At 43.1% G+C, this 27,426-nt stretch overlaps 1 protein-coding gene, 1 long non-coding RNA gene and 1 other non-coding gene across 7 annotated transcripts in view; 1 reads left to right on the plus strand and 2 right to left on the minus strand.

Moving 5' to 3' along the window:
- pfkpa (phosphofructokinase, platelet a) overlaps window positions 1–23,356 on the minus strand; it is a 74,208-nt gene extending 50,852 nt beyond the window's left edge. Inside the window, exons 1-22 of one of the 5 annotated variants that reach the window (XM_026179435.2) lie at window positions 23,091–23,354; window positions 20,434–20,507; window positions 19,546–19,623; window positions 18,253–18,442; window positions 17,832–17,997; window positions 17,528–17,572; window positions 17,333–17,441; window positions 16,589–16,684; window positions 15,318–15,410; window positions 13,500–13,625; window positions 12,841–12,905; window positions 12,522–12,591; window positions 11,448–11,594; window positions 10,251–10,321; window positions 9,948–10,035; window positions 7,924–8,076; window positions 6,353–6,517; window positions 5,115–5,176; window positions 4,753–4,864; window positions 4,330–4,429; window positions 2,417–2,522; window positions 1,488–2,293 (exon numbers count right to left, since the gene is read on the minus strand). In XM_026179435.2, coding sequence (XP_026035220.2) covers window positions 2,137–2,293; window positions 2,417–2,522; window positions 4,330–4,429; window positions 4,753–4,864; window positions 5,115–5,176; window positions 6,353–6,517; window positions 7,924–8,076; window positions 9,948–10,035; window positions 10,251–10,321; window positions 11,448–11,594; window positions 12,522–12,591; window positions 12,841–12,905; window positions 13,500–13,625; window positions 15,318–15,410; window positions 16,589–16,684; window positions 17,333–17,441; window positions 17,528–17,572; window positions 17,832–17,997; window positions 18,253–18,442; window positions 19,546–19,623; window positions 20,434–20,507; window positions 23,091–23,184 — 2,367 coding nt within the window. In that variant the 5' untranslated portion in view covers window positions 23,185–23,354 and the 3' untranslated portion in view covers window positions 1,488–2,136. Of the gene's footprint in view, window positions 1–1,487; window positions 2,294–2,416; window positions 2,523–4,329; window positions 4,430–4,752; window positions 4,865–5,114; window positions 5,177–6,352; window positions 6,518–7,923; window positions 8,077–9,072; window positions 9,226–9,947; window positions 10,036–10,250; window positions 10,322–11,447; window positions 11,595–12,521; window positions 12,592–12,840; window positions 12,906–13,499; window positions 13,626–15,317; window positions 15,411–16,588; window positions 16,685–17,039; window positions 17,136–17,332; window positions 17,442–17,527; window positions 17,573–17,831; window positions 17,998–18,252; window positions 18,443–19,545; window positions 19,624–20,433; window positions 20,508–23,090 lie in introns of those variants that run through there. The other 4 variants (XM_026179436.2, XM_026179433.2, XM_026179434.2 and 1 more) reach the window with 4 other exon arrangements.
- Window positions 12,199–12,271, plus strand: trnat-ugu (transfer RNA threonine (anticodon UGU)). The gene has a single exon. It is a non-coding gene; the product is annotated as a tRNA-Thr (tRNA).
- A 2,054-nt stretch (window positions 23,357–25,410) lies between the features above and the next one.
- Window positions 25,411–25,798, minus strand: LOC113029772 (uncharacterized). The gene is made up of 2 exons (XR_003273493.2): window positions 25,624–25,798; window positions 25,411–25,544 (listed from the first exon to the last, which is right to left on the minus strand). It is a non-coding gene; the product is annotated as an uncharacterized LOC113029772 (long non-coding RNA).
- Between the last annotated feature and the right edge of the window lie 1,628 nt (window positions 25,799–27,426).

A 27,426-nucleotide genomic window follows, 5' to 3' on the forward strand; every position in this document is an offset into this window, starting at 1 on the left:
GGTGAATGACGGCATCATCCGCGCCAATGCCAGGCTGGTAGGCAAACTGAAGTGGGTCCAGTGATGAGCTTGTTAGGCGCCGAAGCTGAGCCAGGACCAACCGCTCCAGGGTCTTCATCAGGTGGGATGTCAGAGCCACCGGCCTGTAGCTGTTGAGGTCCTTGGGGCGTGAAGTCTTTGGCACTGGTACAACACAGGAGGTTTTCCAGAGCTGTGGGACTCTTCCCAACCTCAGGCTCAGGTTGAAGAGGTGCTCCATCACCCCACACAGTTGGTCCGCGCAGGACCTGACGACCCTCGAGCTGATGCCATCTGGGCCCGCTGCCTTCTTGCCATTAATCCTCCTCAGTTCCCTCCTAACCTGGGTGGTTGAGAGAGACAGGCTGGAGCCTTGTGTTGAGTGTGTATTGGATGCTGTTGTTGGGGGTGGGGGGGAGTGAGCAGGGTGAATAGAGGAGGTGTGAAGTGTCTGAGGTGTCAGAGGTGGAACAGCAGCAGTGGGGGTGGGTGAGTCTGCAGCCGATGTTGTAGACTGTCTCATGGTTGAATCAAATCTGTTGAAGAAATGATTCAGTTCATTTGCCCACCTCACATCCCTCCCAGGCAGAGAGTTCTGCTGTTTGTGGCCTGAGATGGTTCTGAGGCCTCTCCAGACTTCACCAACGTTGTTTTGCTGAAGCTGGTTCTCCATCTTCTGCCTGTAGCTGTCCTTCCCATTCCTTATCATTTAAACCCTGTGGGAGTGTCCCCCGAGAGGGACATGGACCCCCTATTGATCCTCTACCTAATCACACACGCCAGGGTGTGAAAACGGGTGTAGGTCACAATCAGCCAAGGTTTCGGGTGAGCCCATAGTGAAACCTAGCCCCACCCTATCATGTGATTTCCTGAGGTCAAATGACCCAGGATGTGAGTGGGCGTTAAGGTGACTGGGTGACTGAGAAGTGGATGCAGACATCGTGTTAATTTAGTTAGTTAATACAGTCGACACTATTGCCTCACAGGAAGGAGGTCCTGGGGCCTTTCTGTCCAGGTGCTCTGGCTTCCTCTCACAGTCCAAACACATGCAGGTAGTGGGGTGAGGGGAACTGCTTATCTAAATTGGACATAAAGGCTTAATGTGGCCGTGTGTCTCTGTGTTAGCTCAACACACTGGTGTCCTGTCCAGGGTGTGTCCTGCCTCTCACCCTTCAGCCCCTCCATGACCATGAATTGGATAAGTAGTTTGTCATTAGGTTAACTTTGCAACAACAAATATTTACACAGCTAATGAATGGCTCATTAATCTGACACTCGGGGCCACGAGCCTGCTAACTGGCTTCACTAATCTTCAGGCTTCACCAAGAGTCAGTCAACTGAAAGCGATTTTGATTATACAAGCTCTAGTTAAACCCCAAAAATGTCAATTATATGACTGGAAGAACTGTAATAATCCCAGATGAAATAAAAGGACATCGTTTGATGGAAAGTGACAATCGTGACTCAGGCACATCTCAAGTATGATTTTATTCTGTGGGTCTCATATACATCTAACTCTGTTGGTGCAATATAACAGACAGCTACTCAGTACAGCAGTGCCTACATTTTTAATATATCCACATTTACAAGCAAAAATACTTTTTAAAAGATAAATATTAGTTTCCTTGTTAAAGCACAGAATGGAGTTCTCTTGGCTTGCAGCAAAACTATATTGCATCAGTCTCATATAAATATGCTTAACCTCACACTCGTTCTAAGAAGATACGCACTGGTTTGTGCTGCAGATAAAGTGCCTACTCTGCAGCTCTGCAGTCAGAGAATGTCGAAGCAACTCAAGACACAGAAAGTGCAATTTAAAAACACTAAAAAGATCCAGGGCGACGAGGACACACAGATGCATGGCAGGACAGCTGTGTGTGTGTGCATTTGATAAGAGGAGGAGAGAGGCTAGACTACAGTTGGTGAGTTTTTTTAAAACAAAACTGAGAGGAGCGCCACTAAAAGGAATGACAGTAACAGACCATGAACACAGCATGTGGCCAGAAAAAAAAGTGTTCATGTTGTAACAGGAGCTCATTTACAACACAAAGACTGACACCTCACAAAATTTCCATCATACACAAAGACTGAACTCAGACCGTCATACAACGCGGGCCTTCACATGGCCACCGAAGCGTCCGAGTCTTTTGGTCGATTGTGTACGACGTGCTCGAGCTGTCCGGAGTCGGAGACGTCGTAGCTCGTCTTGTACTTAGCCAAGATCTTCATCAAAGGACGCAGCTTCAGCCACCACTGCTCCTTGGGGATCCTGTGACTGCACACAGATGAAGAAACGTCAGTGTCAGCGTTTATTTCGGCATTTCTTTCTCATTTTGGACTCCCGAGTTCTCTTCTGGACTAATCTCCCTGTGTGCCAGCGAGCTACTGTGATACATACACAAAGTCAGTCTCATCCTTGAGTTGGACCACAGGCTGGAAGACCAGAGTCCTGCGGCGCATTCCCAGCAGACAGCAGGAGTCCTCGGTGTTAGCAAACACTCGGCCTGCACACAAACACTGAATCAATCAAAGGTGCAAACACAGGAAGTCCCTGATCTTACAAACATGCATTAGGGTGGAATTAAAGCCACTGGAAACCCGAACCTACAACAGCGTTCCAGCTGTGGGTCTATGCAGTGCCGTTATTTTGGAACTTTTTGATCGCTAGATTTAACTTCCTACACCTCTGTGTGTCAGTGATTTAAAAGCCCACTGGTGAAAATGACTAGTGTCATTGTTTTTGTAGGAGAAACAGTGGACTACACTGGTGATCAGGGTTACCCTCACATCAGCAGCAAAGGATAACTGCTTCCCTTCTTAAAGTCGGTGATTTTGTTAGTTGGCACCAGAAAAACTAGTCGTTTCATTATTAATATTTTGTTAATGTATAAAGCGAGTTAACTGTAGAGTTGAAGCTGCGTCTATGTAGCCAACCACCAACAGCCACAGCTGCCTTACCAGCAGATGGCAGCAGCACCCCACCCTGCCTCTCTCTGTGATCGGTAGCTTTAAGAAGATCAATCAAAGCAGCACATGGATCAGCAAACATACGACCCGATGGCCAGAACCAGACAACCAAAGGGTCCATCCTGACCTGCTTGATAGCTTTCAAAGAAGGGCGTGCATTTTGCACCTTTAACTGTATTTTAATCAGTTTTACAGGCCTGTTACTGTGGCTTGTACGCCACAGTAAGAAAAAAAGAAAAGAAGGGAAACTTCTTCTGTATTATCAGTAGTCAAATTTCTTTTTTAAGTCTCTATTTTGTATACGGTAAAAAAAAATCAGAACTTTTGAACTTTTCAATTCACAAATAATTTCTGTTTTTTAATTACAGTCCTTTTTTTGTTAAAGTGTAATCCCAGTGACTGAGCTCAGTTTTTAATGTTTTTGGACTTTTTTGTCTCATCAAAAAGGCCAAGGACTCACCTAAACTCTCAACTTTGATACCATTTGTAATTGTTATGATTTTTGGCTAAATTCCCAGTGGCTTTCACATTGAGAGGTATCTGGGGAGGTGGGGGTGGTTCACAGTGATTTCTTTCTACCAGCTAGTGGCTATCTGAAACATCATCATAAATGAAACAGCTGCAGTGTGGTTTAAGAGGATGAGAAAACTGAAGCACAAAGAGGTGTTGATATGGAAGCCATGAACAAAAGCAACTGAATTGAGATAAAGCACCGCACACTACCAAGAAAATGTGGGAAAAGCAGGAAAAAGAAATGTGCGTGTCGCTCACACAGCCCATGCTTGCACATTTCCATTTCAGAAAGGACCTGGAAACAGCACTGCATGGTGGCTGCCGGTAAATTTGGAAGGCATGGGCAGATTGCATCCTACATGTGTGTAACAGAACAGTGAAAATGACACACACAGAAACACACACACACACACTGGGAGTATGGTGCTAAAATGAAAACACAAGATAGGAGCTAAATATGTAGATGGTCATGGAGCCAGCATGAAGAAGAGGATTTACCTTCATCTTATGTCATCCGAGTGTAAGAGAAATGGACACAAAAAAACAAAACAAAAAGAGGAGTTTTAACTTTAATGGCGGCCTTATTACACAAACAGTGTACAGGTCGGTTGTGTCGTATCAGATGAGGAAGCGTGTCGGTCCTCATTAAAATGCTACATTGATGAGTGTAAATGATCAATAATTCATTTTCTTTGTGAGGATAAACATACATCAAAATGTCAGACAGAGTGACTCCATGACAGATCTGCTTCACAACGGCCACGCCTCTGCAGGGAGGGAGGATCGGCTACCGCGGGTCTAATTACAGGCTGCAGGGAACATTAACCTTACCTTGTCTGAACGTCTCAACCAGCTTTTTGGAGACCCACTGCATGGCCTTGGCTGAGATCTTGGTCCCAAAGTTCCGGTCAAATGGAGACGGCGCTCCTCCCTTTGAAAAAAATTAAGAGTTTTCACTCATCCACCAGATCTTTCCCCCCTTTCTTCTTAATTGAACACATGTTTGCTGATGTGGTTTGCTAGCTGTGCTATCTTTTCATTACAAACTAGATTTTCCTCAGAGATCATCAAAGTTTTGTGTGTTCCAGTTTTTTTATGTGCTAATCTCAAGATACACAAATCCAAAATACAACAAAGACCAGCCATGTAAACTGAGAACATGCATATTCATGATACAAATATGGAAAATTGGCACTTCTGTACTCTGGAGGAGACGTTACCACTGATTATTTATACAATGGGAAATCAGCCCACCTGCTGCATGTGTCCCAGCACATTCTTCCTGCAGTCAAACACCCCCCTGCCTTCTTCAGAGTACAGCTGATAGATGAAGTCTGTTGTGTAGTTCTCATTGCAGTTCTCATTCCTGACAGACACACAGTGAAAGTGTTAGCAGAGGCACACTCACGATGTGAGTTGACGCTCACGCTAGCTGGACGTCATCAGTGGGAGCCGGATCGTAAAATGTCAGCACTGTCAAAACTGTCGGCTTCACCACAACATTTGTTTACTATACAAGGAGCTTCAAACACCGAGGGATGGAAATGCATGTTTACACTGCAGCTCATTACAAAGAGATGCTGGCTGGAAATTTAAGGTGACTGTCATTTTCTTACCTGAGGACCAGACCTCTCTGAATGCTCGTCTTCATTTTCTCTGTCAGATGTTCAACATTGGCCTGTGGGACGAAGTAGTGCATGTGGCTGATGTTAACACATAGGTGGCTCTGTAAGGTCTGCCTTAGAACTAGAGTAGGGTGACATCTAGTGGATAAAACCAGGAATGACATGTAAAGAACTGAGCCTGAAACTTAAAGGGGACCTATGTTGCTTTACCTTATTTACTGCCATATACACTAACGGCCACTTTTTTAGGTACACCTCTTTTGCCTTCAGTGCTGGTACTAAGGGGCCTAAAGTTTTCCAAGAAAATCCCCCGACACCATTACACCACCAGCAGTTAATGCATGGCAGAATGGAGCCATGCTTTTATGCCGTTTATGTCAAATTCTCACCCTGCAGTCCCAAAGCTGCAGCAGAAATAGGCTCGACAGCCCAGGCAACATTAACTGTTGCTTCAGCTTGCAGTTGTAAGCTGACAGGAGTGGACCTTGCTGTGGTCCCCTGCTGCTGTAGTTTGACTTGTTGTGCATTCAGAGGTGTTCTTCTGTAAACCACGGTGGTAACGAGTGGTTATTTGAGTCACTGCTGTCTTCCTATTAGCTCAGAGCTGTCTGACTATTCACCTCAGACGTCTGGCATCAACGAGGCCCTTTCACCAAGAGGACTGCAGTTTGTCTGGATGCTTTCTTATTCTTTGATCGATCTCTGTAAATCCTAGAGATGGTTGTGGGTTCAAATCCCAGTAGATCAGCAGTGTCTGCATGCCAGATGCAGTGAGTAATTGTCATGTGACTGGCTGATTAGATATTTGGATTAAAAGGAATTTAAACTGGTGTACCTACAAAAGTGGGCATTAAGTGTATATACACTATAAATATAACAGATTCCATCATTATTAAAGTTATTATTGAATGTTTTTGTTTTCATACAGGATAGTTTTCTTTTTGCTGCTGTTTGTTTTGTTAGAATGTTTTATTTGCTTGCTTACTTCAGTGTTTATTTCTGAGCATTTATATAACACTGTTTGTTGTTCATTGGACAATACGAAAATAACTGTAATAAAGGGAGAATGTCCTTGGAGAGAGAGGAGCCAAAACTGTTTGTTTGTTTATTTTGGAACTGTGACTCATGCAAAGCTACTTCAGTCCAAGAATAAAAAGCTGGTGCTGAAATGACCATCACAGGTCTACTTTAAATAATGAATGCATACTGGTTCTGTGGTTGCGTCATACCTGCAGTTCTTTGATGTCAAACGGCTCCTCGTAGATGTAAGCAGCATCGGCCCCTGAAGCCAGGCCCCCCACCGTGGCCAGATAGCCACAGTAGCCTCCCATAGTCTCAATAATGAACACACGTCTCTTGGTCCCACTGGCTGATTGCTTGATGCGGTCACAGGTCTGACACACGCACATGAGCTCACAAAGTCAGTACACATTCAGCACTAATGTGTCAAAGCTAACCTCTGTAACCCTGAGCTCATATTTGCCCATCAAGGTAAACATAAAGATTAGTGTTAACTTAAGACTTTCCACACAGTAGAACAACAGCATGCTTATTTAGCGAATAGCTACATTTCAACAACAGATTCATCTAAATGCTGCTTTCACCAGACAGACTGGATCCTGCGAAAGACGACAGAACACGTCAGATGGTAACATTAAATTCAGAATTCATATGCAAACACTTGGTTAAATTCTATGTGGAAACATTTTTCTTCCTGTGCTAGATTTTTATTTTGATAGCCCAGTGCTGACAATCAGCTAAATATGAGATAATCTAGCGTCAGTTTAGAAGTTGCAGCAGTGGTAAAAATATAAAAATATGTGTTACTGTGAATTCACGTGCTCTGCAGAGAGCCCGTCTCCCAAAAATGGGAAATCGTGCTATAGTGTATCCTTGTGCTTTTAAATGAGAATGTGTTGAAACAGCACAGGGCGATCGTGGCTTCTGAGTTGGGAGTTTGCCTTGTAATCGGAAGGCTGCCGGTTCGAGCCCCGGCTTGGACAGTCTTGGTCGTTGTGTCCTTGGGCAAGACACTTCACCCATTGCCTACTGGTGGTGGTCAGAGGGCCCGGTGTCCAGCAGCCTTGCCTCTATCAGTGCGCCCCAGGGTGGCTGTGGCTACAATGTAGCTTGCCATCACCAATGGGTGGATGACTGGATGTGTAAAGCGCTTTGAGGTCTTTAGGGACTAGTAAAGCGCTATATAAATACAGGCCATCCAATAAATAAACTGTTACTTTAGCTTTTAACAGGGTTAGCTCTAAGAAGTAACATTTGTAACAAATCTGTTTCTCTGCATGGACACAAGCTAACAATTTTGTAAATCACTATCCTGGAGCCCTCAAAGTGCTTCAGCATATCATATATTTAATGTTAGAAAACAAACCTGATGTACTTAAATGTGCACAATTTTACTTCATGCTTTTGTGTATGATTTAAAAGAACTGAGAAAGTTGTGCACCAAACTTTTCCATCTTTCTCAGTTGTTTTGATGATGTGAGGGGGATCAGTAGGAAAACACTTTTTTCCAATTTTTCGCAGCAGCACATGAATGCACAGTTTATGTTTGAGTTAGTGTTCGGGTTAAGTTTAATTCATTGACTTTTGTTGCCTTTACTGTAACCTAAATCCAGAGAAAATAGTGTAGCACCTTCTGTAAGCGGACAGTTTGCTGAGTATTAGCACTGGACCACAGTTTTCTCTCTTGCACTTTCATATCATGCCTCACGTTCAGTGTCTTTGCACAAGCATCTTGAACAAAGCGCTCAAAGCTCTGCTGGCGGCGGTTTGACTGCCTTACCTCCACAATGGCATTGAGGGCCGTGTCTGCCCCGATACTTAGATCGGTGCCGGGTACATTGTTACTTATGGTGGCAGGCAGCATACACATCGGGATGCAAAACTCCTCATAGCTGGCGCGAGCCTCATACAGCTGCAGCAGACTCTCAAACGCCTGAAGCAGCAGTATACAGAAAACGCGTTAGACGACCGGTCACTTATAGAGAGAGAGGGGTGAATCTCTCTCAGTTTGCAAGAGAGTATCCCGCCATTCCGGCATGTTCCGTGTGATAGCGGCTATGGCTTCCCTTTGGCAGAAAGGACGGGAGGATGGGATTGTGAACAGAGTGGTGGAGAAAAGAAAATAAGAACAGAAAGAGTTGCAGAGCAGAGAGGGGAACGTGTAATCAGAACAGGAAGTTGATGTGCAGAGAGAGAAAGCAGAGGGAAGGATGATAAACAGGGACAGACAAAGAACAGATGAAGAGACAGGACAGAGAGATGTGTGCGTGTTGGCCTCAGAATCTGCTCCACGGTGACGCGGCATATAACAACCACATGACAGCCAGATCTGCTTATATTCAGCAGGACAAGCAGGGCCAGTCGAGTCTGCATACACAGCAGGAGGACATGAAGATGGCCAAGCTGCGATTCCAGTTTGAAACAGCACACGTTACCTGAACTACAGGCTGTTAAGCTTGTGTTCTGGCGATATGTAGACGTCAAAACCTGCATGCAGCCAGCCACTCGTCATGACGTGTCAGAGGACACTATCACAAACACACAGACAGGGAGAAGGGCAAGCAGAGCAAAACATGGCGGCCACAACACGTGTGCACCTCACAGCATGCCTCCATGTTGACACTCACTTACTTACCTGAAGGGAGCTTTACGTTTACCAGTCACGCCTCACGGTGCTGACATGACTCACTTTGTCTGTCTGAATTTCTAGTTTTTAGGGAGGCTTTTTGTGCCACGTGTGGCTGACAGATGCCACCGTTACAAGGATTTCTTCCGAATGATCCCCTGACAGGCTGGTGACTGGTAAAACACAACACTGTGGGTTTTTCCCCCTTGTTGAAACACAGCTGGCTGGCTTGTAAAGTGAGCGGATGTGTTTGTGTGTCTGTGTCATGTCTGTCTATTCCTGTTGGCAGGCCCCATCACTTACAGTAGTGATGGCGTTCAGAGCCGTGTCAGCGCCAATGCTGAGGTCAGAGCCCGGCACATTGTTGGAGACAGTGGCTGGGACCATGACCATGGGCACACAGAACTCGTCATATTTCCCACGAGCCGTTAACAATTCCAGCAGTGACAGGAAGGCCTGCAGGGCAGAGCCAAGTGCTTTAGTGTCTGCGAGGGGTTTGGAAGGTTGGTCTGGAAGAGAGGTGCTACTTGCCACAAAGGAAAGGGTAAGACATAAGTGGAGGGTGCCAAGGGGAGGAGCCAGGTCTATCACAACGGACAGCAGCGAAACAGACAGGTACCACTCCACATTCACCCTCAAAAAACACACACACGTACATCATACACAGGATAACTCATTTACTTGCATTCATCAAAGGAAAAGTAAAGCTGGTGAGCATCTATACAGGAGTGCGTGAAATGGCTGAAGAAAAGCAGGTGTTCTCTGTTTCCAAATCAGATCAAATCGAGTCAACTTCAGTTAAATAATCCAAAAACATCATGTTAAGGAGTCTTCTTTCTCACTATATAGCTATACATATATATCATATACCATTTAACATGTAATGCTAAATATTAGCTTCCAATGTTGCAGTTCTGCAGCTCTGCTTTTAGGCAGAGAATTGAATTTAAAGCATAGTTTTGTACACAGCTATGCATGGAACCATACAGAGGTGTGCTGAAATGAAGCGGGATAAGGCTGATGGAAACATTATACTGTTTATTGTAACATGTCATAAATATTCATAATTTAAAAGCTTTTAAGCTTGTACACAGACTTAAAGATGAGAAGCATCTACTGACAGACTCAACAAGTTAAAAGCAAAACGAGCAGAGACAAAAACTGAGTGTGAAACTTACCTCGAATCCACCGATAATCAGCAAAGCATTTATATTGTGCTTTCGCATTTGCTCAGCAATTTTCTCCACGTGTTTTGCAGGAAGTGTTCTGAGGATTACAAAATGAGTATTATGAAAAAAAAACATTATGCAAATATACAAAATCATTGAAATACAAAGTGTATGGCTGGGAATTTAGTTTCTTAAAGCCGTCTATGAGGAAATTCTCTGGATACACTGGTACAGTGCTGATACAGATTCCATCACCTTTGTAGATATCTCAATTTAATCATCATTTTATAAGAAAAACTGAAGACTCTTTACCTTTTTGTCCCCAACAGGGAGCCACCCTGTCCCGTCCAACCTCCAACATCACCCCATTTCACCTCCTTAATCTGAAGGGTAGATGGATGAGACATATACGTTAGCTATTACTGATGAGTGGAGCTGTTCACAGGATGCTTTTATTTATTTTGTTTTGTTTTAAATGTTCTAATTTAGTGCTCTTCTAACCTGCAACGAGCTGAAAAGCTCCAAAAGCTGGTGCTTTTCTTTCTTTGTTGTGTTAAGAGTTGCACAGAGACTAATGAGTCCCAGTGTGGAAGCTGTTTTCTCCCCAATTTATTTTCTTAAGTTTGCATCTCTCTCACAGTTGTGTATTTTCTGTCCTATCCTCCTGGTTCTCAGGGCAGACATAGCAAACACCAGAGTTAATTTGCTGGACAATCTCTTTCATGTAGCAGCGGAAACTAACAAAGCGTGTAGCAGAGAGTGCTTGAGTCCTGAATAACAGAAATCCATTATTCCCTCTGCTCTAATCTTCTTGGGGTCAGTAGGCACAGTCTGAATCCAGGTCTCACAGAGGATGTTTAACTAAGCAGTGACAGTGGAGACATTCTGATAGAGATAAATGATCCGATTGTTTCTTAAGTGCTGTTCACTGAGCCGACCCCACGCTCTGAGCGGTTTCGTCAAAGGAGGCTAGAGGACAGAAACTAGTTATACCAGTCATGCAACAAAGAAACGGTATCACCTCAGATTACATATCAGTACAAGTTTTCATTGTTAAAAGTCACACAGGTGCTGCTTGCTTTTACCCTGTATTCATAAATCTCGTGATATTGTGGTGATAGGTAATGTGAGAAAGTCTTTGACTTATCAGTACAGAGCTGTTTCTCAGCCCAGGGAGAACAGTCTGTTTCCCCCCACTGGATAGTTGTGGTACTGCATCGTTTCGACTGAGCCGAGCAGAGCAGGGAGAGTGAGCGTGAGGAAATTGGTTTACATTAATCTGGACAGATTATCCCCCGGGTTTCCCTGATTATGCTTTAGTGTGACTGTGCACTGTCTGACTCTCATCAAGCTAAGCCAATTCTCTCTGAGATATTGATTAAAAAATTGGAGTCACACACACAGAAGATTTTTATTAAGCTTGGAAATTATGAATGCATTTAAATAACATGAAATCTCATTAGTTTATAATGACATGCAGTAGTGCAGCAGCAGTGCTACAAGTCTCACCTGTCCTTTGTAGAATCCCTCAAAGCCATCACTGACGGCAAACATCTTGTGCCCCTCAGAGATGCCCACCCTTACAGCTGAACGGACAGCAGCATTCATGCCCGCTGCAGGGGCCCCGACATTCAGCACTGCCACATTGAAGTTGCTCTGAAGACATAAAATGCACAGCAACAGGTTATCATACATTCTGGCTCTGGAATAATCCCACCAAATGATAAAGTGTGTTTTTGAACATGGATGATCACGCTCTACAGAAGAAATCAATAAATGCTTTCTGGGGTACTCTCAGCCACATGCTGAGCCTACAGTGGTCATTATCACAGAGGCAGAGGGTGGAGTCAGACCCTAAGGCAAGGTCCACAGCATGGAGTCTGTCAGGCTGCCTCTACACTTCGCTGATTTTCAGTGTAAGCTACCTCCTATGGAGCTGCAGCTCCTGGCAGGGATGATCAAGTCCAACCCTCAGAGGGGAGCCAGGTGTGATCTAATATCACTGCACAGCAACAGTGGCCACCCGGGCCCCATATGAAGCCCACGCTCACTAAACCTTAAGGCTTCAGAGTAAATAAGAACAACATGGTTAGAAGTCAATACTTGTTCTTATTATGTGCACTTTTCATCTTTTTATAATGAACAGCAGGGAACCACTGACGCATATGACTGCTGAATACTAATGCCCTCAGCCTGATGTCACACACCCGTCTACAGGACAATGGTAATAAGGTCACTCCCTCAGAAGGTGTGCAGCGCAGGCTCCATAGCTCAGTGGTTAGAGCACTGGTCTTGTAAACCAGGGGTCGCGAGTTCGATCCTCGCTGGGGCCTGATGCCTGGACAATACTTTTTTATTTGTTTTTGCCTCCACCTCTAGATAAATAAAGTATATGGCTTTGTTTTGTCAAAGACAGCTCTTAAAATAGCACAACTGAGTCATTATTTGTTGGGCAGAACCTTAGGCTGACTTGGCTCCCTAAAAACAACCTGCTCTACAGGTATTCTGTGGGGGGGGCTCTGTCCTTTTTCATTTCTGTGTGTGTGTTAAGTGTGAGCAAGCAAAGCTGACACCATCACTTACAGTCGGCAGCTCGGATTCTGGTTTACGATGAGCCAGCAGTTTGTATGTCTTCAGGTTGTTTTCAAAGCTCCTGCAGAAAAACCAAGTGCAGTGAGTTCATCTGTTCCAACACTTCAATACACAGTAAACACTTCAAAACTAAGGGAGGTGTATTTGAAAATGAAGTCCATGATCCTGATTCTTCCCCTCTTTCCTCATCCTGCTGAACACTGAGTGTAAACAACAGACTGATGGTGTTCTAAAATAGCACCTTGATCCACTTTCCCTGTGTGCACTTAGAAACACCGGACTGAGTGAAGTTCAGGTCTGTCGGTCATACCTGCCCCGAAGCTTAACGGCCTCCTCAAAGCGTTTCTGGTCCATAGCTTTCTGGACCTCTTGAGTCTGGGGCAAAAAAAAGAAAGGAGATTGTTTCATTGCTTGAAATCTGCATTTAGACACGGCAGCACAAAAGTACTTTTCAATTTGATTAATCTACACGATTTGGGAATAAACATCTGCATGCAAGGTCTGTGATCTTTGAAGTGTCACAACTGCTGCATGGAGGAGAAACTGCCCTGAAGTGTGGACAGAGGAAAAAATAACGTGTGTTTGGGCAAAAAAGGTGACTAATACGTAACCTGCTCTTCACCTCTAACATTTCCTGCTACATAACGTCAGTGAGGTCTTCACTGTGAGCTCTGTTAAACCCAAACAAGGAGCGAGAACGACAACAAAGCTTTTTTGTGCATTTCTATGGCGGTACACATCATCATAAACAGATAATGATTAACCAGTGGCTCCATCTCAAACAATGCACTTCTCTTGTGGACACTATTGCCACTCCAGACTCTGTGCTGTCTGAAATCATTACTTAAGCTCTTTGTCTTTATGGACTCTGTCTGTCCTCGGCTTCTCTGGTTTTGTAAATATGTGTGTGTGCATGCCTATTGAATACGTGAGGGTCTTGGACTGTTTCCAGCACAGAGCAGCACTTACCATCTGCACACACTCCATCAGAGGCACGCGCACCGATGTGTTCCCACACAGAGACACCACACAGGCCGGCGTGTTGGCCGTGGTCTCCAGAAGCGCGAGAACAGCCTCGACACCCATGCGGCTGGCCTGCATGTGAGACGCACAGATTAAACTGCATCTTCCTCACTCATCGTTTCTATGCCAACACATTCTTCCCCTGCTCAGGGTTTCTTTTGTTCTTTTAAGTTTTATTTACTTTAAATCTAAAATTGGTTTTAATTCTCCTCTTAAACATCCATCATTTTTTTGTTTTCATCTGTAGACGTTTTGTAGTAAACGGGAAGGGTTCCTGGGATACACTTGCACGTGTGCAGAGCCACAAATCTGTTAATATGCTTAACGTAAAACCTGAGGGCAGCGCTCCTCAGACACACACGGGATTGAACAGGAAATGTTTTGGACAACTCTTCAAAACAATACTGCGGACAGGGAACATTTACTATAAATTCTCAAAAGACCATCTATTGAAATTGTGAAAATGAAATCATTTCTGATAATATAATGGCTTTTAAAATTAGGAATAACACTTTAAACACTAATAAATATGCTGCTCAAAAACATAAATGTGCCTATAAACTGCCAAAATAGTCAAAAATGTCAGTTGCAACAACCTCACGTGATAAATTTAAAAACATGATTTATTTGACAGGCCAAAAGCAAAAGATACTGCTTGGAAAAAAAATGAAAGGAATCCTTTTTAATCAGAGTAAAGCATCAAGTCAGTTAAAGTTGTGGGCACTGATCTGGTCAGTTAAGTAGCAGAGGAGGTTGCTGATCAGTTTCAGCTGCTTCGGTGTTGATCAAATTAAGAACAGGTGCAAGAGCATGGAGGAGATCCCAGGAGAAGCTTGGTTACTCTAGGAGAGCTGGACGGGGGCGTAGAAGGTCCTTAATCCATCAGCAGGAGCGCTGTCTACTCCTTTGTGCGAGGAGGAACAGGATGAGCACTGCCAGAGCTACAAAATGACCTCCAGGAGAACACCTGTGTCGATGTCTGTGACCAAACACAGAAACAGACTTCATGGGGGCCTGAGGTCCTGATGCCCTCTGGCTTCCCCTCTGTGTTCACTGCCTGGCACCGTGGAGCCCGACTCACATTTGCCATAAATACTAAAACAGGCAGGGCACCGCTGCCCTGTGCTTCTTACAAATGAGGACATGTTCAGCCTGAGCAAATGCGACAGACATGAAAGGATCTGGAGAAGCCACAAAATCGTTCAGCATGACTGGTTTGTTGGTGGGACAGTGATGGGCTGGGGAGGCATATCCATGGGAGGACACACAGACCTCAACAGCTTAGGCAACTGCACCCTGACTGCCATTAGGTATCAGGATGAAATCCTTGGACGGACGCTCAGACTGTCCAGGAGTTCAGTGGCGCTCTGGTCCAGCTCTGGGAGTAGATTCCCCAGGACATCATCCTTTGTCTCATGAGGAGCGTGCCCCGTTGTCAGGAATGCTGACGAGATTGTGGGGGTCACACAAACTACTGAGAACCATTTTTAACTACTAGCCTGCAGTAATTTGATTTTTAGGGTGTCTTCTGGAGGTTGAAGTTCATTTCCATCAAATGATCTGGAATCATTTAATTCCTTATTTTTAAAACAAGTTTTATTTAACCAACAGGCCAGAGGCAAAGTAGTTTGACAGAGAAAAATGAATCCTGCTTTTTGAGCACGTGAACCCAACAAATGTTTGATATTTTGGCCCCTAAAGTAATTAAACAAACAGTAAAAAAACATCAGAGCACTGGCTCATAACTCAGGAGGGTGGACCTACCAAGATACGGTCAAAGGCAGATGGGGTTCCTCCTCTCTGCACGTGTCCCAAAATTGTCACTCGTGTGTCGAAACCCAAGCACTTGACCACGAGCTGCGAGGAAAAGAAAAACAAGTTTGAGCAGATGGCCTGGCATCACATCATCAACATTCTCATGAAAATAACAGCTGTTCATTTAGGTAATGGATCCTTAAAGAGGCAGTTCACCCTAAAATCAAAAGTCTGTACTTTCCTCAGGCCTGTGCTGCTGTTTATCACCTATATTTGCTTTGGTGTGAGTCGCTCAGCTCCAATTGGTAAGTCTGTTTTCTCTTGAATATAATGCAATCAGATGATGTTTGCCTAGTGCTGATCAGAGAAGCAAAAATTAAATAAATACATGCATTTAAAATAAACCTCACAGGTACATGCAGGCTTCCTTCCACATAACGATACAACTGTTAGTCGGTTAAACAAAAATAAATTAAAAAATGTGCGTGTGTGTTGGGGGGGTTCAGTGTTTGTTTTTTTAAATAAGCATTCCTGCTGAGCTTTTTAAATGGATTTTGAGCACCACAAATCGACTGAAGAGAAGGCAGACGGCAAAGTCATCTAGATGGATAAACAGCACAAGATAAATAGGACCAGAGAAAAAGATGTTTATGTGATTTATGGGTGAAGTGTTGCTTTACTGTTGTCTAAATTCATCTAATGCATATTATATATACACTAATAAAGGTATAACTGTGTCACTAATATATACAAAACAAAGGTATATGCAAAAACACATGTAAACAAACTGGCACATCACAAACTTGAACATCAACACGATCTGAAGCTGAAGAGAAGGGGAAACAACAAAGCACAAGCAAGCCGTTCTAATTTTTCAGTCATGTTAGAAAGGAGCTTTTAATTTGAAATCAAAAATAATTACTCTGCTACTTTAAATAAAAACAGAATCTCCAAATAAAAATGTTAGTAATAATTACATAATAATATCATCATGATTCACAATTTACAGTTAAAAAGTCAATTTGTAAGGAAAAAGAAGGCTATGTGTGAAGCAGCTATAAGTAAATGCTATAAGACCTATAATAGCTGTGAGGTTTAGAAAAGGTGCCTTGCAGTGCTTTGGCAGTACAGTGTGGTGAAAGCCCTCTTACCAATCTAGCAAGTGTGCTTTACAGAGCATTCCAGAAACACAGCAACAAAGCCACACCAGGGCAGCAGTACAGTAGTAGAGGTCATTCAGGAGGGAGTCAAAGCTGGAACTGGGTACACTCTGTACTTACATTCTTAACATATTCAGTGGTAATGGGTTTGTTGTTACGATCAATCGCCCCTTCGGCTACAATTATGATATTCAGCCTTTTCATCCCTGCTCGGTTCTACAAGGAGGGCGTGGTGGAGAAACAACATGACAGAAAAACTGAGACTGTGGCTGTGACGTGGGCTTTCAGAAGCACGGGGAGGGAGCCGGACGACGGCGGCAGCCTGGGAGCCGAGGACAGATTTGTTCACAATAAAAGCCTGGTGTCACCACGGCTTGTGTTCACACTTAGTTATCAGGTGTATCCTGTCTTTATTGCTGCTTGTCCACACTTTGTTATTACGGGACTGAATGTGGATACTGTAAGAAAACTGTAACCAAAGATTTTGGCGGTGTGTAGCTCAGATGGCTGGCTTGCATCAGTCAGGTCTCCGTGCTTCTGGCTTCCCCTTTCTTAACACTCAGGTACTCACATCCTTGACAAAACTAGAGGTTATAGGCTTCCCGTGCCTGTCAATGGCTCCCTCTGCAACTATGATTATGTTCAGCCTTGTTCCCCTGGAACGGGTCTAAATCATAGAACATTGGCATTTTTTTTCAAAGCAGAAAAAACACAAAATCTCACAAAAGTCTTTCGTGATTTAAAGTCTGTGTAGAAAAACAAAGAAAGGTTTGGAACAACATGTTATCAGAGTAAATATAACATTACATCTCATAGAACAACCCAGTAATACTACACTTCACTGAGTAAGTCTGACTGTGTTACCGCAGATAGTTTCTGACACATCTTCTCCTCCCAGCCATCCTCTGGAGGCATTTCAGGGATCAGCACCCAGTCTGCCCCGCAAGCCAGGCCGCTCACCAGGGCCAGGTAGCTGGGAAACACACACAGGTGATAAAGGCCTGTGTCTCTGACTGAGAGTTGATGGTTCTGGATCTGCTAAGGTTTATCTATTCTTACCCACAGTGTCTGCCCATGACCTCCAAAACAAATGTCCTCTGGTGACTGAAAGATAAGGAGAGGAAATATGATGTAGGAACGCTGATGTACCCGAGAGCAGGTGTAGAAGATACCATGATAGTTTTTTCCTGCGTTAAACTTTTCTCAACTTCAAGGCGAGTGATTGAAACAGCTGCTGGTAAGAGTGAAGGATTATTATATTTGAAATGTACCCTGATAATTAAAGCCTGAACTAGCGACTGACTTGTCACATATGCAGCTTTCACACGTAAAGCTGCTAAAGGTGCTTATGTTGACTGCTCACCTCTGTGCAGTTGTCATAATTGCGTCCACCACCTCGATGATTCTGTGCAAAGCCGAGTCAGTGCCAATTGTCATGTCAGTTCCACAGAAGTCGTTATCGATAGAGCCGACCATCCCCACAATGTGAAGGGCAGAGTACTTCTGGACGGCATCGGCCTCAATCAAACCTGAAAGGAAAAGAAGCTTAGAGCAGGACTGGGCTTTTGTCTGAGTAACCACTCTGAGTCACAGCTGTTCCTACAAACACAAATCTCTGATATTACTGGCAGGAGATACGGTTTCTCAGTATGGCACCAAATGACTCCAAGCTCCACATGCTGTGCAGAATTGTTTTCAACAGTGTAACCACGTCCTCAGAATATATAAACTGCATTTTGTCTTGACTGGAAATAGGAAACACAGAGCCATAAAGCCTCCACTACCTTGTTCCACCAACTCATTCAGCAGCCCGCTCCATTCCTCCTTGAAGAGGTTGGCTCCCGTCAGACTGCCGTCTCCACCGATCACACACAGGTTGGTGATGCCGTGCTGCACCAGGTTGTGGGCAGCCTTCAGGCGCCCCTCGTGAGTGCGAAACTCTTTGCAGCGAGCGCTGCCGATAACAGTCCCTCCCTGGTGACGATAATGGGAACGTTTTAAAAGTGTCTCCGGCCCATATCACATGGTTATTCTTTTGGTTTGAACTCCTGCGTTTGTTCTTCAACAGGAAAAGCACTACTGATAACACACCGCCTACTGCGATGTTAGAGGTTGTAATGTTTCACCACTAAACAGCCTTATCGTCTGTGTCACATGACTTACATGTTCCTCCTTTGTGCATTGCTTCCTGCAAGATAAACCTAACTTTGATAAATACATATTTCAGTGTTTTTCCACACTTTTATATTTTATTTATGGTGGGTAAAGAGGGCATGTGGATGCATTAGTCACGCCATAATAAAAAGGATAATAATTCCAATTTATAGTAAACGTCTCAAGAAATAAATCTGATGTGAGGTTAGGTTATTTATTAATTATTAAACACGTCGATATGAAGATTGTTCCTCTGCAAAGTGCTTTGAGTAAAATAAGCTGCTTATCTAGTAAGATGAACTCTAACTGCACTGTCTTGAACTGCAGCTGGTGACAATACTCCAAAGTCGCCTCGGTGGACTTCAAAGCAATACATCAAACGGGTCTCCACTTGCTCCAGGTTCTAGTTAGAATGGTTCCTCAAACTCACAGAGGATAACCGGAGTAGCACAAGGATACTATCCCCAGCTGCAGTTCAAAACAGTGGAACTGGAGTACATCTAAATGGACGTGATCCTCTCTGGAGAAAGCAGCTGAATAACGCTGATTACCATCACAACAGTAGCCTGGTCAGAGAGCCAGGAAGAAAAACGATACAGGAAGGGCCAGAGTTAGCTTACTGGAAGATGATGAACTTGCAGAGTGAGAAGATCATAAATCAATCACACATCAAGGCGTTCCTCCACACAAATAAAAAGCTAAATGAGTTTTTGGACAGTTATTAAAACACCTGCCAGCCCATCCAAGTAATGTTTCCATGTGGGAAACACTGCACACTGCAGTCCAAGAACTGCAAAAGTATTTATTACTTTCGAATGTTTCCGATATAAGCCGGGAGCCCACAGGAGAGAGAACACCTGCTTATAAAAACCTCACTCTGTGTATGTTACATGTGTCTACTATAGACCATGATAATTACTCACCAACTGCAGCATGCTGGACACACTTTCCCATGTGGCTTCCTTTATGTTATCCCCACCATCCACCATACCCTGATATCCCTGATTACAGAGAAAAAAAAGAATATACATTTAACATTTATGCCTAAACTTGTGGCTGTAACTAATTTAATTAGATATAAATTACATGTAATAAACATATAAATTGCCCATGTAACTCTGTTACATAAGTACAACATGAAATGTTACATTTAATGGAATCTGGGCAAATAAAATTTACTCAAGTAGTATACATTCAGTTTATTTTCCTTACTAATTATTTATTTGAATACATGACCATTTGATTTCTGCTGCAATTTATTTCAAAATATTGCTTCATGGTTATGAGGCCAAAGAATCATCTTTCTGAGTGTTGCACGAGCTAAGCAAACAAACACACACTCCAAATAACCTCTGGCTAACAGCCCAAAATACAACACAACGACATCCTATTGTCATCATGACTTGAAATAATCAAAATATTTCCACATAATTCAAAACCAATGAAATTTACATCATTAACTATAAGACTGGTGCATCCTCATACTGTGCTACCTTAGCTGGGTGCAGGGTATTCATATGAGGCATCTAAAGCCTCAGTTATGTAACATCACACTGTGTGTGAGCAGAAGCCACACGTACACAGATGTGCTGGGATCACAGGATGAGCAGACAGAGCATGGCTCTTCCCAAAGCTCTTTTAACATCTGCTTCATGAAAACAAAATAAACATCCCTGTATTGATACCGGACCCCTGGCTAGTACTATACACAAATCCAACCATTAAAGTTGGGCTTAAATGTCTTCCAAATACTTTATAGTGATTTTCCTTGAAAATGCTACTATAGTCCTAAAGATAAATTTATGGCTCACCTCATGAATGAAATAAACCTTTGCCCCCACGTACAACCCCATTCGAACCACAGCACGCACAGCACCATTCATTCCTGAAAGAGAAAGAGTTAAAAGAAGAAATCTTAATCACAAAACAACTTGTTTTACAAGGTCAAACTTTAAACTATAGAGAGGGAAAACACATGTGTCTCAACTGCACCAAGTCATTGTAAAACCCCAATTTGCATGGCTCTCCCAGGGCTTAAGCTACATGGATATTTATTTAATCTGGGTGCAGCTGTAAACCTTTATTTATTTTTTTATGAGTATTTCTATGTCCTGGATGTGGGAGATAATGTGTGTAAGCCCAGCCTTTGCGTGTTTATAGTGTCTGTGTGTCACTTGTGGATTTTTTTGCCCCATCAGAAAGCCCTGCCATGTTTGGTCAAAAGGCTTTCCTAGCTCCTCCTACAGGTTCTGTGAGTCTGAGTGAAAATACTAACCAGTAAGACCATGCTCTGTGGCTTTAATGTCAACGTCAGGGTTAGCTTCAACACAGATGGGATAAAAACGTAAAGCTTTACCCACAGGAAGGAGGAGAACGGGAACTTGGCTAACTGGAAGAGTTGTAAACAAAGGGAAGAAAGGACTGGGTTTCCTTGTGAACCAAGCAGTACTGTTACTCTGCAACACAAAGGCTCAGCCCACTCGGGAAGCAGAGGACACAGCAGTGAGGGAAGGGAACAAATTAGGAGGAGGCCTCTGCAATGTGATCTGCTCATGAAGCCGGCAAAGCATCCAGAATTATTAGAAAAGGACCAACAATACAACCCAGTGTATAATCCATGGCACGCTGTCCTTGTTACATAACTACAATCACAGGGGCATCAGACATCAGAGTGTGGTGAAAACAGAGGCAGAATATATGAAAAGATGTTCGCGTAGATATCTCAGCTGAAGGTTTCAAAGTCTCTATCAAAGCAGAACATCTCTTCTTCTGCGTGACTGACTCTTTCTCCTGCTGACTGACTGAAAGCACTCAGCCAAGGCTACACAATGTACTCTGACATTGATGCACGGTCTCAGCTAGCATGCTGCAGACTCACTGCTTAACTCTGGGGCCAGCGCTGCGTGTTTGTTCTGCAATTAAGTGGATCAATTCACTGCTTCTGAATAACCACATTCACTCTTTGAGCTCCTGGAGGATGGAGGTTACACTATAGAATACCTGGTGTAATTAATAATAATGCATTATTAATAATTCTTCACAAATGCACTTACATAACAACAACAGGTGGTTTCTGAGAAAAGGTCAACATTTGTCTAAATTATGTATTGAAAAGTTTAAAACAGGGTGGTTATTTAGCAGAAGATTTTAACATAAACAACATTAGAAAATAAAGAAGCTTCTTTAATGCTGTAGAGCAGTGTTAGTGCTGCTGCCCTTTGTATCACAATCCAATGCTAAAAGTGGACACAACTTTGATGTGACCATGGCTTCTCAGGGTAATATTGGAAGAATATCTGGATCAATAAGCCAAAAAAAGCTGAAGTGCTTTCTGACTATTTTTAAAGCAGGATAAAGAAGTTTTTTCCCCACAAAGATACAAAGCTTCTTGCTATTTTTGTCAAATTACAATTTACAGTTTGTTTGTTAATAACTTTCCATGCAGCATGAAAACAATAAGAAGAAAACGTGTTTTAAAATATCCATATTTATTCATGTTTTGCTCATATTTCACTTTCTACAGCTTGAAAGCTATCAGGATGGATTCACTCTCTCTTTATGTTTCCTCTACTACACTGGTCACGTGTAGGCCTAATAATAAGTTACATAACAGGTAAAAATAATCACATCCTGTCTTTAAATAAAATCACAGTTTCGACTTTTGTTGTTTAATTATAAGATGATGTAACTCATTCGGATCAGCCGGCTGCCATTACAATGTGGTGTTACACGGCAGTAGTAGATGTACATGTGCTTAAGCGAAATTACGAGATGAGCCGGTGAGCACATGACCCGGGTTTCCTCTGTGACGTATAGTTGACTGGAAGAGACGTAGATGAGTTATATGCTGCTCATCACGTACACAGGATGCCGGCATCCCACAACCGCTGGCCTCCACTGTGCTAATAAAAATCCAAAGTCTCTAGTCTCGCTAAAACTGAACACGACAGAAACGCTGTGTAAGAATTTCCAACCTGTGCGCTAGTGGCCTACGCATCCACCAGAACCAGCTTTTAATGGTTACACAGCGCCCTGCACTTCTGCGTATCTGGCTTCTGCACAACCTAAATTAATTGGGAATCTGCGCTAATTAAATGCTAACACAAGCCCGTCAGTTATAATGCAATAATAAACTGTGAGGAGGAAAGCAAACCGCGCGGCTCGACCTTGACGCATCTGTCTGAGCCGCTGGGTAATGTCACACATGCCTCTGAATCAATGACAGGATGATGCTGTTAGCGACTTAGCAGGGTGCGCGGTGTTAGCATGCCGGCTAACCGTGTAAATGGCACATAACATCACAGCCTTACTGTACCACCCCGCCCCACCGCGTTTTTAAATAAAAGCCAGGCTGACTTGACAGGCAGTCACTATGACACGGCTGTGTATCTTCGCCCTTTGCGGGCCTTTCCTCACTGATACGATGCTTCACACAAGTATCCACAAAAAGTGTAACTCGATACTCTACCTTGAGCATCCCCTCCGCTCGTCAGCACCGCAATGGCTTTGCCCGCTCCCGACAGGTTCTCAAAAAATATCTTCTTGCTGTCCGGCTGCGCCATTTTCACAGCAACTCAATATATAAATATAAATAAATATGTGTTTCCTGGCACAAGCCGATAAAAGAGAACACCGACAGTACGGAACTGTGCTGAAATGATGAAGGGCAACAATCTATGCCCTCTACCTATGTACAGTATGCCCGCTTTGGTCTCCTTCTCCTGCCTGTTCCGTATCTGGTCGCTGATTTGCATAGGCCGAGCGCGAGGACAGTTATTGGCAGAAGCTCGGGCCAATCAAATCATAGTTCCAGCAGCATCCGTTCGCTTGCAAACTAATAAGAGATGTGTGGGCGGGTCTATCATTAGAGGATGCCGGCGAGGTTTCAGTGAACCTTAGTGAGGAGGAAGCAACAGGCTGCGAAAGTTACACACAGAAACACCTGAATCATACAGTGTAAAGACGAATAAATCTATTATTTTTAAATTAATACTATGAGTAGTAATAGCAATATGAATATTTTTATTTCTATTTCTAGGCCTAGATGTTTTTATTGCAGTAACTGGTTTGCTCTATCATTAACATTTTGGTAATCCTTGTGTTTCAACTGTGTACGTTTTATAGTATTCTAAATCTATATTCTTTCACTGTTGCTGATGTATTTGCCCAACAGTGTAAGGTAAAACAAACCTTCCACAGATGCGCTACCTTATGCCATTCTTCGTAAAATGCATCGTTTACGGCCCAGGCTGACACTTTTGTGAAGTGTATTATTGTGTTTTGATCACTGCTTAAATATCATATTTACATTTGCATCACTGAAACTGTGCGCTTTCCTTCAGGCCGAAATCCTTTTGCACTGGAGCTATGACTTCCGTTCAAGGTCGTTTTTTATGAGCCACTGATTTTTGTTACTACCTTTATGTGTATGGGACTCCTAACACTACACAGAGTAAGTTAGCGTTGACTATTTAAGATTTTTCACAGATAAACACAGGAATGTAAAACTATGAAACACGCAATGAGGAAGGTTCCACTTTGGATCGTTGTCTCCATCATGTGGCCTTAAGGCCAAACTACAAGTGGAAAGCTATAAAACGGAAGTACTGTGCATGTTCTGTATTGGTCTCAAACAAAAAGTGTGAGTAAAGGTCTGTTTAGTAACATATAACATCAAAACCTGAGTCATCAGCAGAAAGAAAAAAAATCAGTCATTTTGAATTATTCTCATCACACAGCAGACACCGCTGAACGACCTAATTCAATTATAGAGTACTTTGCAATATGATTTAGAACAAGCAAATGAGGCTACTGTGCTTTTAGTCCAGAATCACCCTATTATCAGAAGAACTGTTTTTCCTGCAAACTCAAAATCGATTCAGAAGAAAATAACATTCTGATATGCATGAATGACAGCCCTTAAGCTTCAGGAACTACATACAAGGACATATAAAGTGATCCTGCTAGTGACATCACTGATAGTTGTGCACCTTCTTGCCTCACATGTGTCCCCTCAGTCCCCTTAGACACTCCTACATCTTCCCCGGAGAAGACACTGTTTGTTTTTGTGTTAGTTCCAGTCAGTTATGAGAACTGTCTCAATTTGATCACACTCACTGTCCTGAAAAGTCAAATAAAAGTAAAGAAAATACTGAGTTAAATAGTCTTTAGATAGAAAAAAAAAACATTTAGTTTATTAACCTCCTAAGACCCAAACTCTTCCACGACATGCATTTTTAATTTCTCTTTGATATTTGGGCATATTGGGGCTTGATAAATGAAAAACAAAGAATTACCAGATTTTCTTTTTTACCTCATTTTTGTTTTTATGAAAAATCAGAGCCACATATGAGGATATTCGTTTAAAATTTTGATAGAACAGTAGCAGTATAATGTCCTCATAAATGGATATCAGGCCCTTGAAGAGCAAAACTGAGTATTTTGGTCTAAATAACCCAAAATGTGATGTCCACATATGTGGACACCAGGTCCTAGGAGGTTAAACTTAAATTGCATCTGCAGGTATATTCAAACAAATCCAGCATAGTGTTAGTTCAGACAGGCCACAAAGCCAAACTCAGATGCAATCTCTCCTGATCAGCTCATCTCAGTGCCAGTGTACATTAGCTGATACCCATCTACACATCCAATTTGCAAATTTCATGTAAAGCACTCTATTTAAGCTGCTGCACATCTGCAAGCCACTTAGCAACCCACCTCCATTTCAGCCCCTCCTTTCATGCTACATCTGTCACGGAGGAGCAGGGAGGACTCGGCGCAGACTGAAATCTCAGAAAAACAGGTTTATTTACACACTCCAGGTGCACTATATACAGGTGAAGGAGAAGGGGGCCAGGGTTCCCAGGGGTGCAGAGCGGGGTCGGGAAAAGCGTCCAGAGTCTCCAAACCAAACACGAGAAATCTGCATACAGAGAACAAGGGTTAGCACGGAACTTTCACGGACAGAGCTCAAAACTGGCTGAGGCTAAAGTAGCACTGACGAGCGTTATTCAATAGTCCAGCGGCGAGGTGCTCTCAGTCACTGCCTTAAGTAGCGGGAGCAAACAAGGTGAGGAGCCACAGGTGATTGCCTACAGGTGGTGGAGGCCGGGAGCTCACAATGAGCTCCGCCCAGGCAGCGAGCAGAGAGAGAGGAGAGAGAGAAAAGACAAAACATAACATGTAGCCACACAGGGCCAGCCGAGCAGGCACGGGGACCATGACAACATCATGAAAGGAAGGGCTCACTTCCAAGATCCTTGGGGAGCATTACATAACTCATTAACACTAAAATAAATCAAAATCAGCACAAACTAACCATTTATAGCTGATGTGCCCAAAATCATGCATAACTCTGAGACTAAACACAGTCGTGTGTGATGACTGGCAACAGTCTAATTGGCCATTCAAGGAACAGCACATTTTGGAACTGTCAGTTTTATTTACAAGTGAGCTGAAAACCAAAAGGGTGCTCCCGTGGAACTGCAGATCAGTGACTTAAAGTATAAAGAAAGTCTCTAGGCATCAATTATGCATCTGAGTAGTCATTCTGTTGGGTCTCATCATGGCATAATTGCCAAACACAGTTTATTTGTGCTAAAAATACCATCTGTACATGTTACAGTAAAAGTATCCCAGTGAAAAAACACAAATAACAAGCTCTCACTTTTCTCATTTATCTTCCTTTTTTTAAACCTTCAAGTGGAGAGAATGGCTTCCTTTACATTACCAAGCCTCTCTGCCCTCAGGCACTTACAACCATCATATGGTCTCACTCCACGTGCTGTCGAGGCGACTTTGGTGTATACTGTTTTGACTGCCAGCTGGAGGCCCGATGTGGATCCTTTATCTGAACTCATCATTCTTTGCCGTCAGCTTTTTGCTTCACATAACAACGAAAGCTCTGTATCCGTCAAATTATGTCATCTGCTACAGTATTGGTTTATCGTCAGGCCTCAGCTGTAGCATGAAGCAGACGACGACAAAGAGCTTAATTTGTGTAACAAATAAGTGCAACTCTTACACACAACAAATGTTGTCGTTTTCATTTCTCCAGCACATCATATTGTGTGCGAGGTAACATGAGTACAGCCTACTGTAAGTATCCATTAGGGCGTTAAGTGACATGTAGAATTTCCAAGATTTCAATTACGCTAATCTCTTGGAAAAGCGTGAGAAACACCAGCATTATCAGTCGTGCATGTGAGCAGCCTAAAGAAAGGCCTGCTGGCAGGCAAGCTGCCATCGGTGTTGTTTTCTCACCGTACATGTGCGGACTTAAGTTACTCACTCCCACAGGAAAACCGGGGCTGTCCATTAAAGTCTGTTAGCTTCATCCCAGAAGCATGTAAGTGAATTGATAGTGAATGGAAAGAGAATGGTTGAGTAAACTGAGCCGAAGAGACGTAAATGTGTCCACGTCTGGTTTGTCAGAGGCAGCCTGCAGGTAAAACTCCTCAGACTGTAGGAAAAGACTGCTTTTAAAACGTCACTGCAAGTGTTGGGAGACGGGACTTGTAGAAAAGCAAGAGAAATGAAAGAATTGAAAGAAGTTGGATTTTTCATTTTTCTTTTTAAAATGTAGAATTTTACATCTATTTGTAGTTTCTTGTGTTTTCTTATCATTGTTGCGTAGCAGCCATTGCCGAGGTGTTTTTCCTCTGGGGTATTACACTTCTGTGTATTCTGTGCTGAAAAAAAGTGATTCTTGTATTACCAGTTCATTTTCTACTTCCAAGAGCAGCAACCAGACACCGGGGGGTTACGACACCAAAGAGGAAGTTGTGGTTAACCACAGATTTACT

This window comes from Astatotilapia calliptera, chromosome 9 (assembly GCF_964374335.1).
Source record: "Astatotilapia calliptera chromosome 9, fAstCal68.1, whole genome shotgun sequence".
Classification (NCBI taxonomy): Eukaryota; Metazoa; Chordata; class Actinopteri; order Cichliformes; family Cichlidae; genus Astatotilapia; species Astatotilapia calliptera.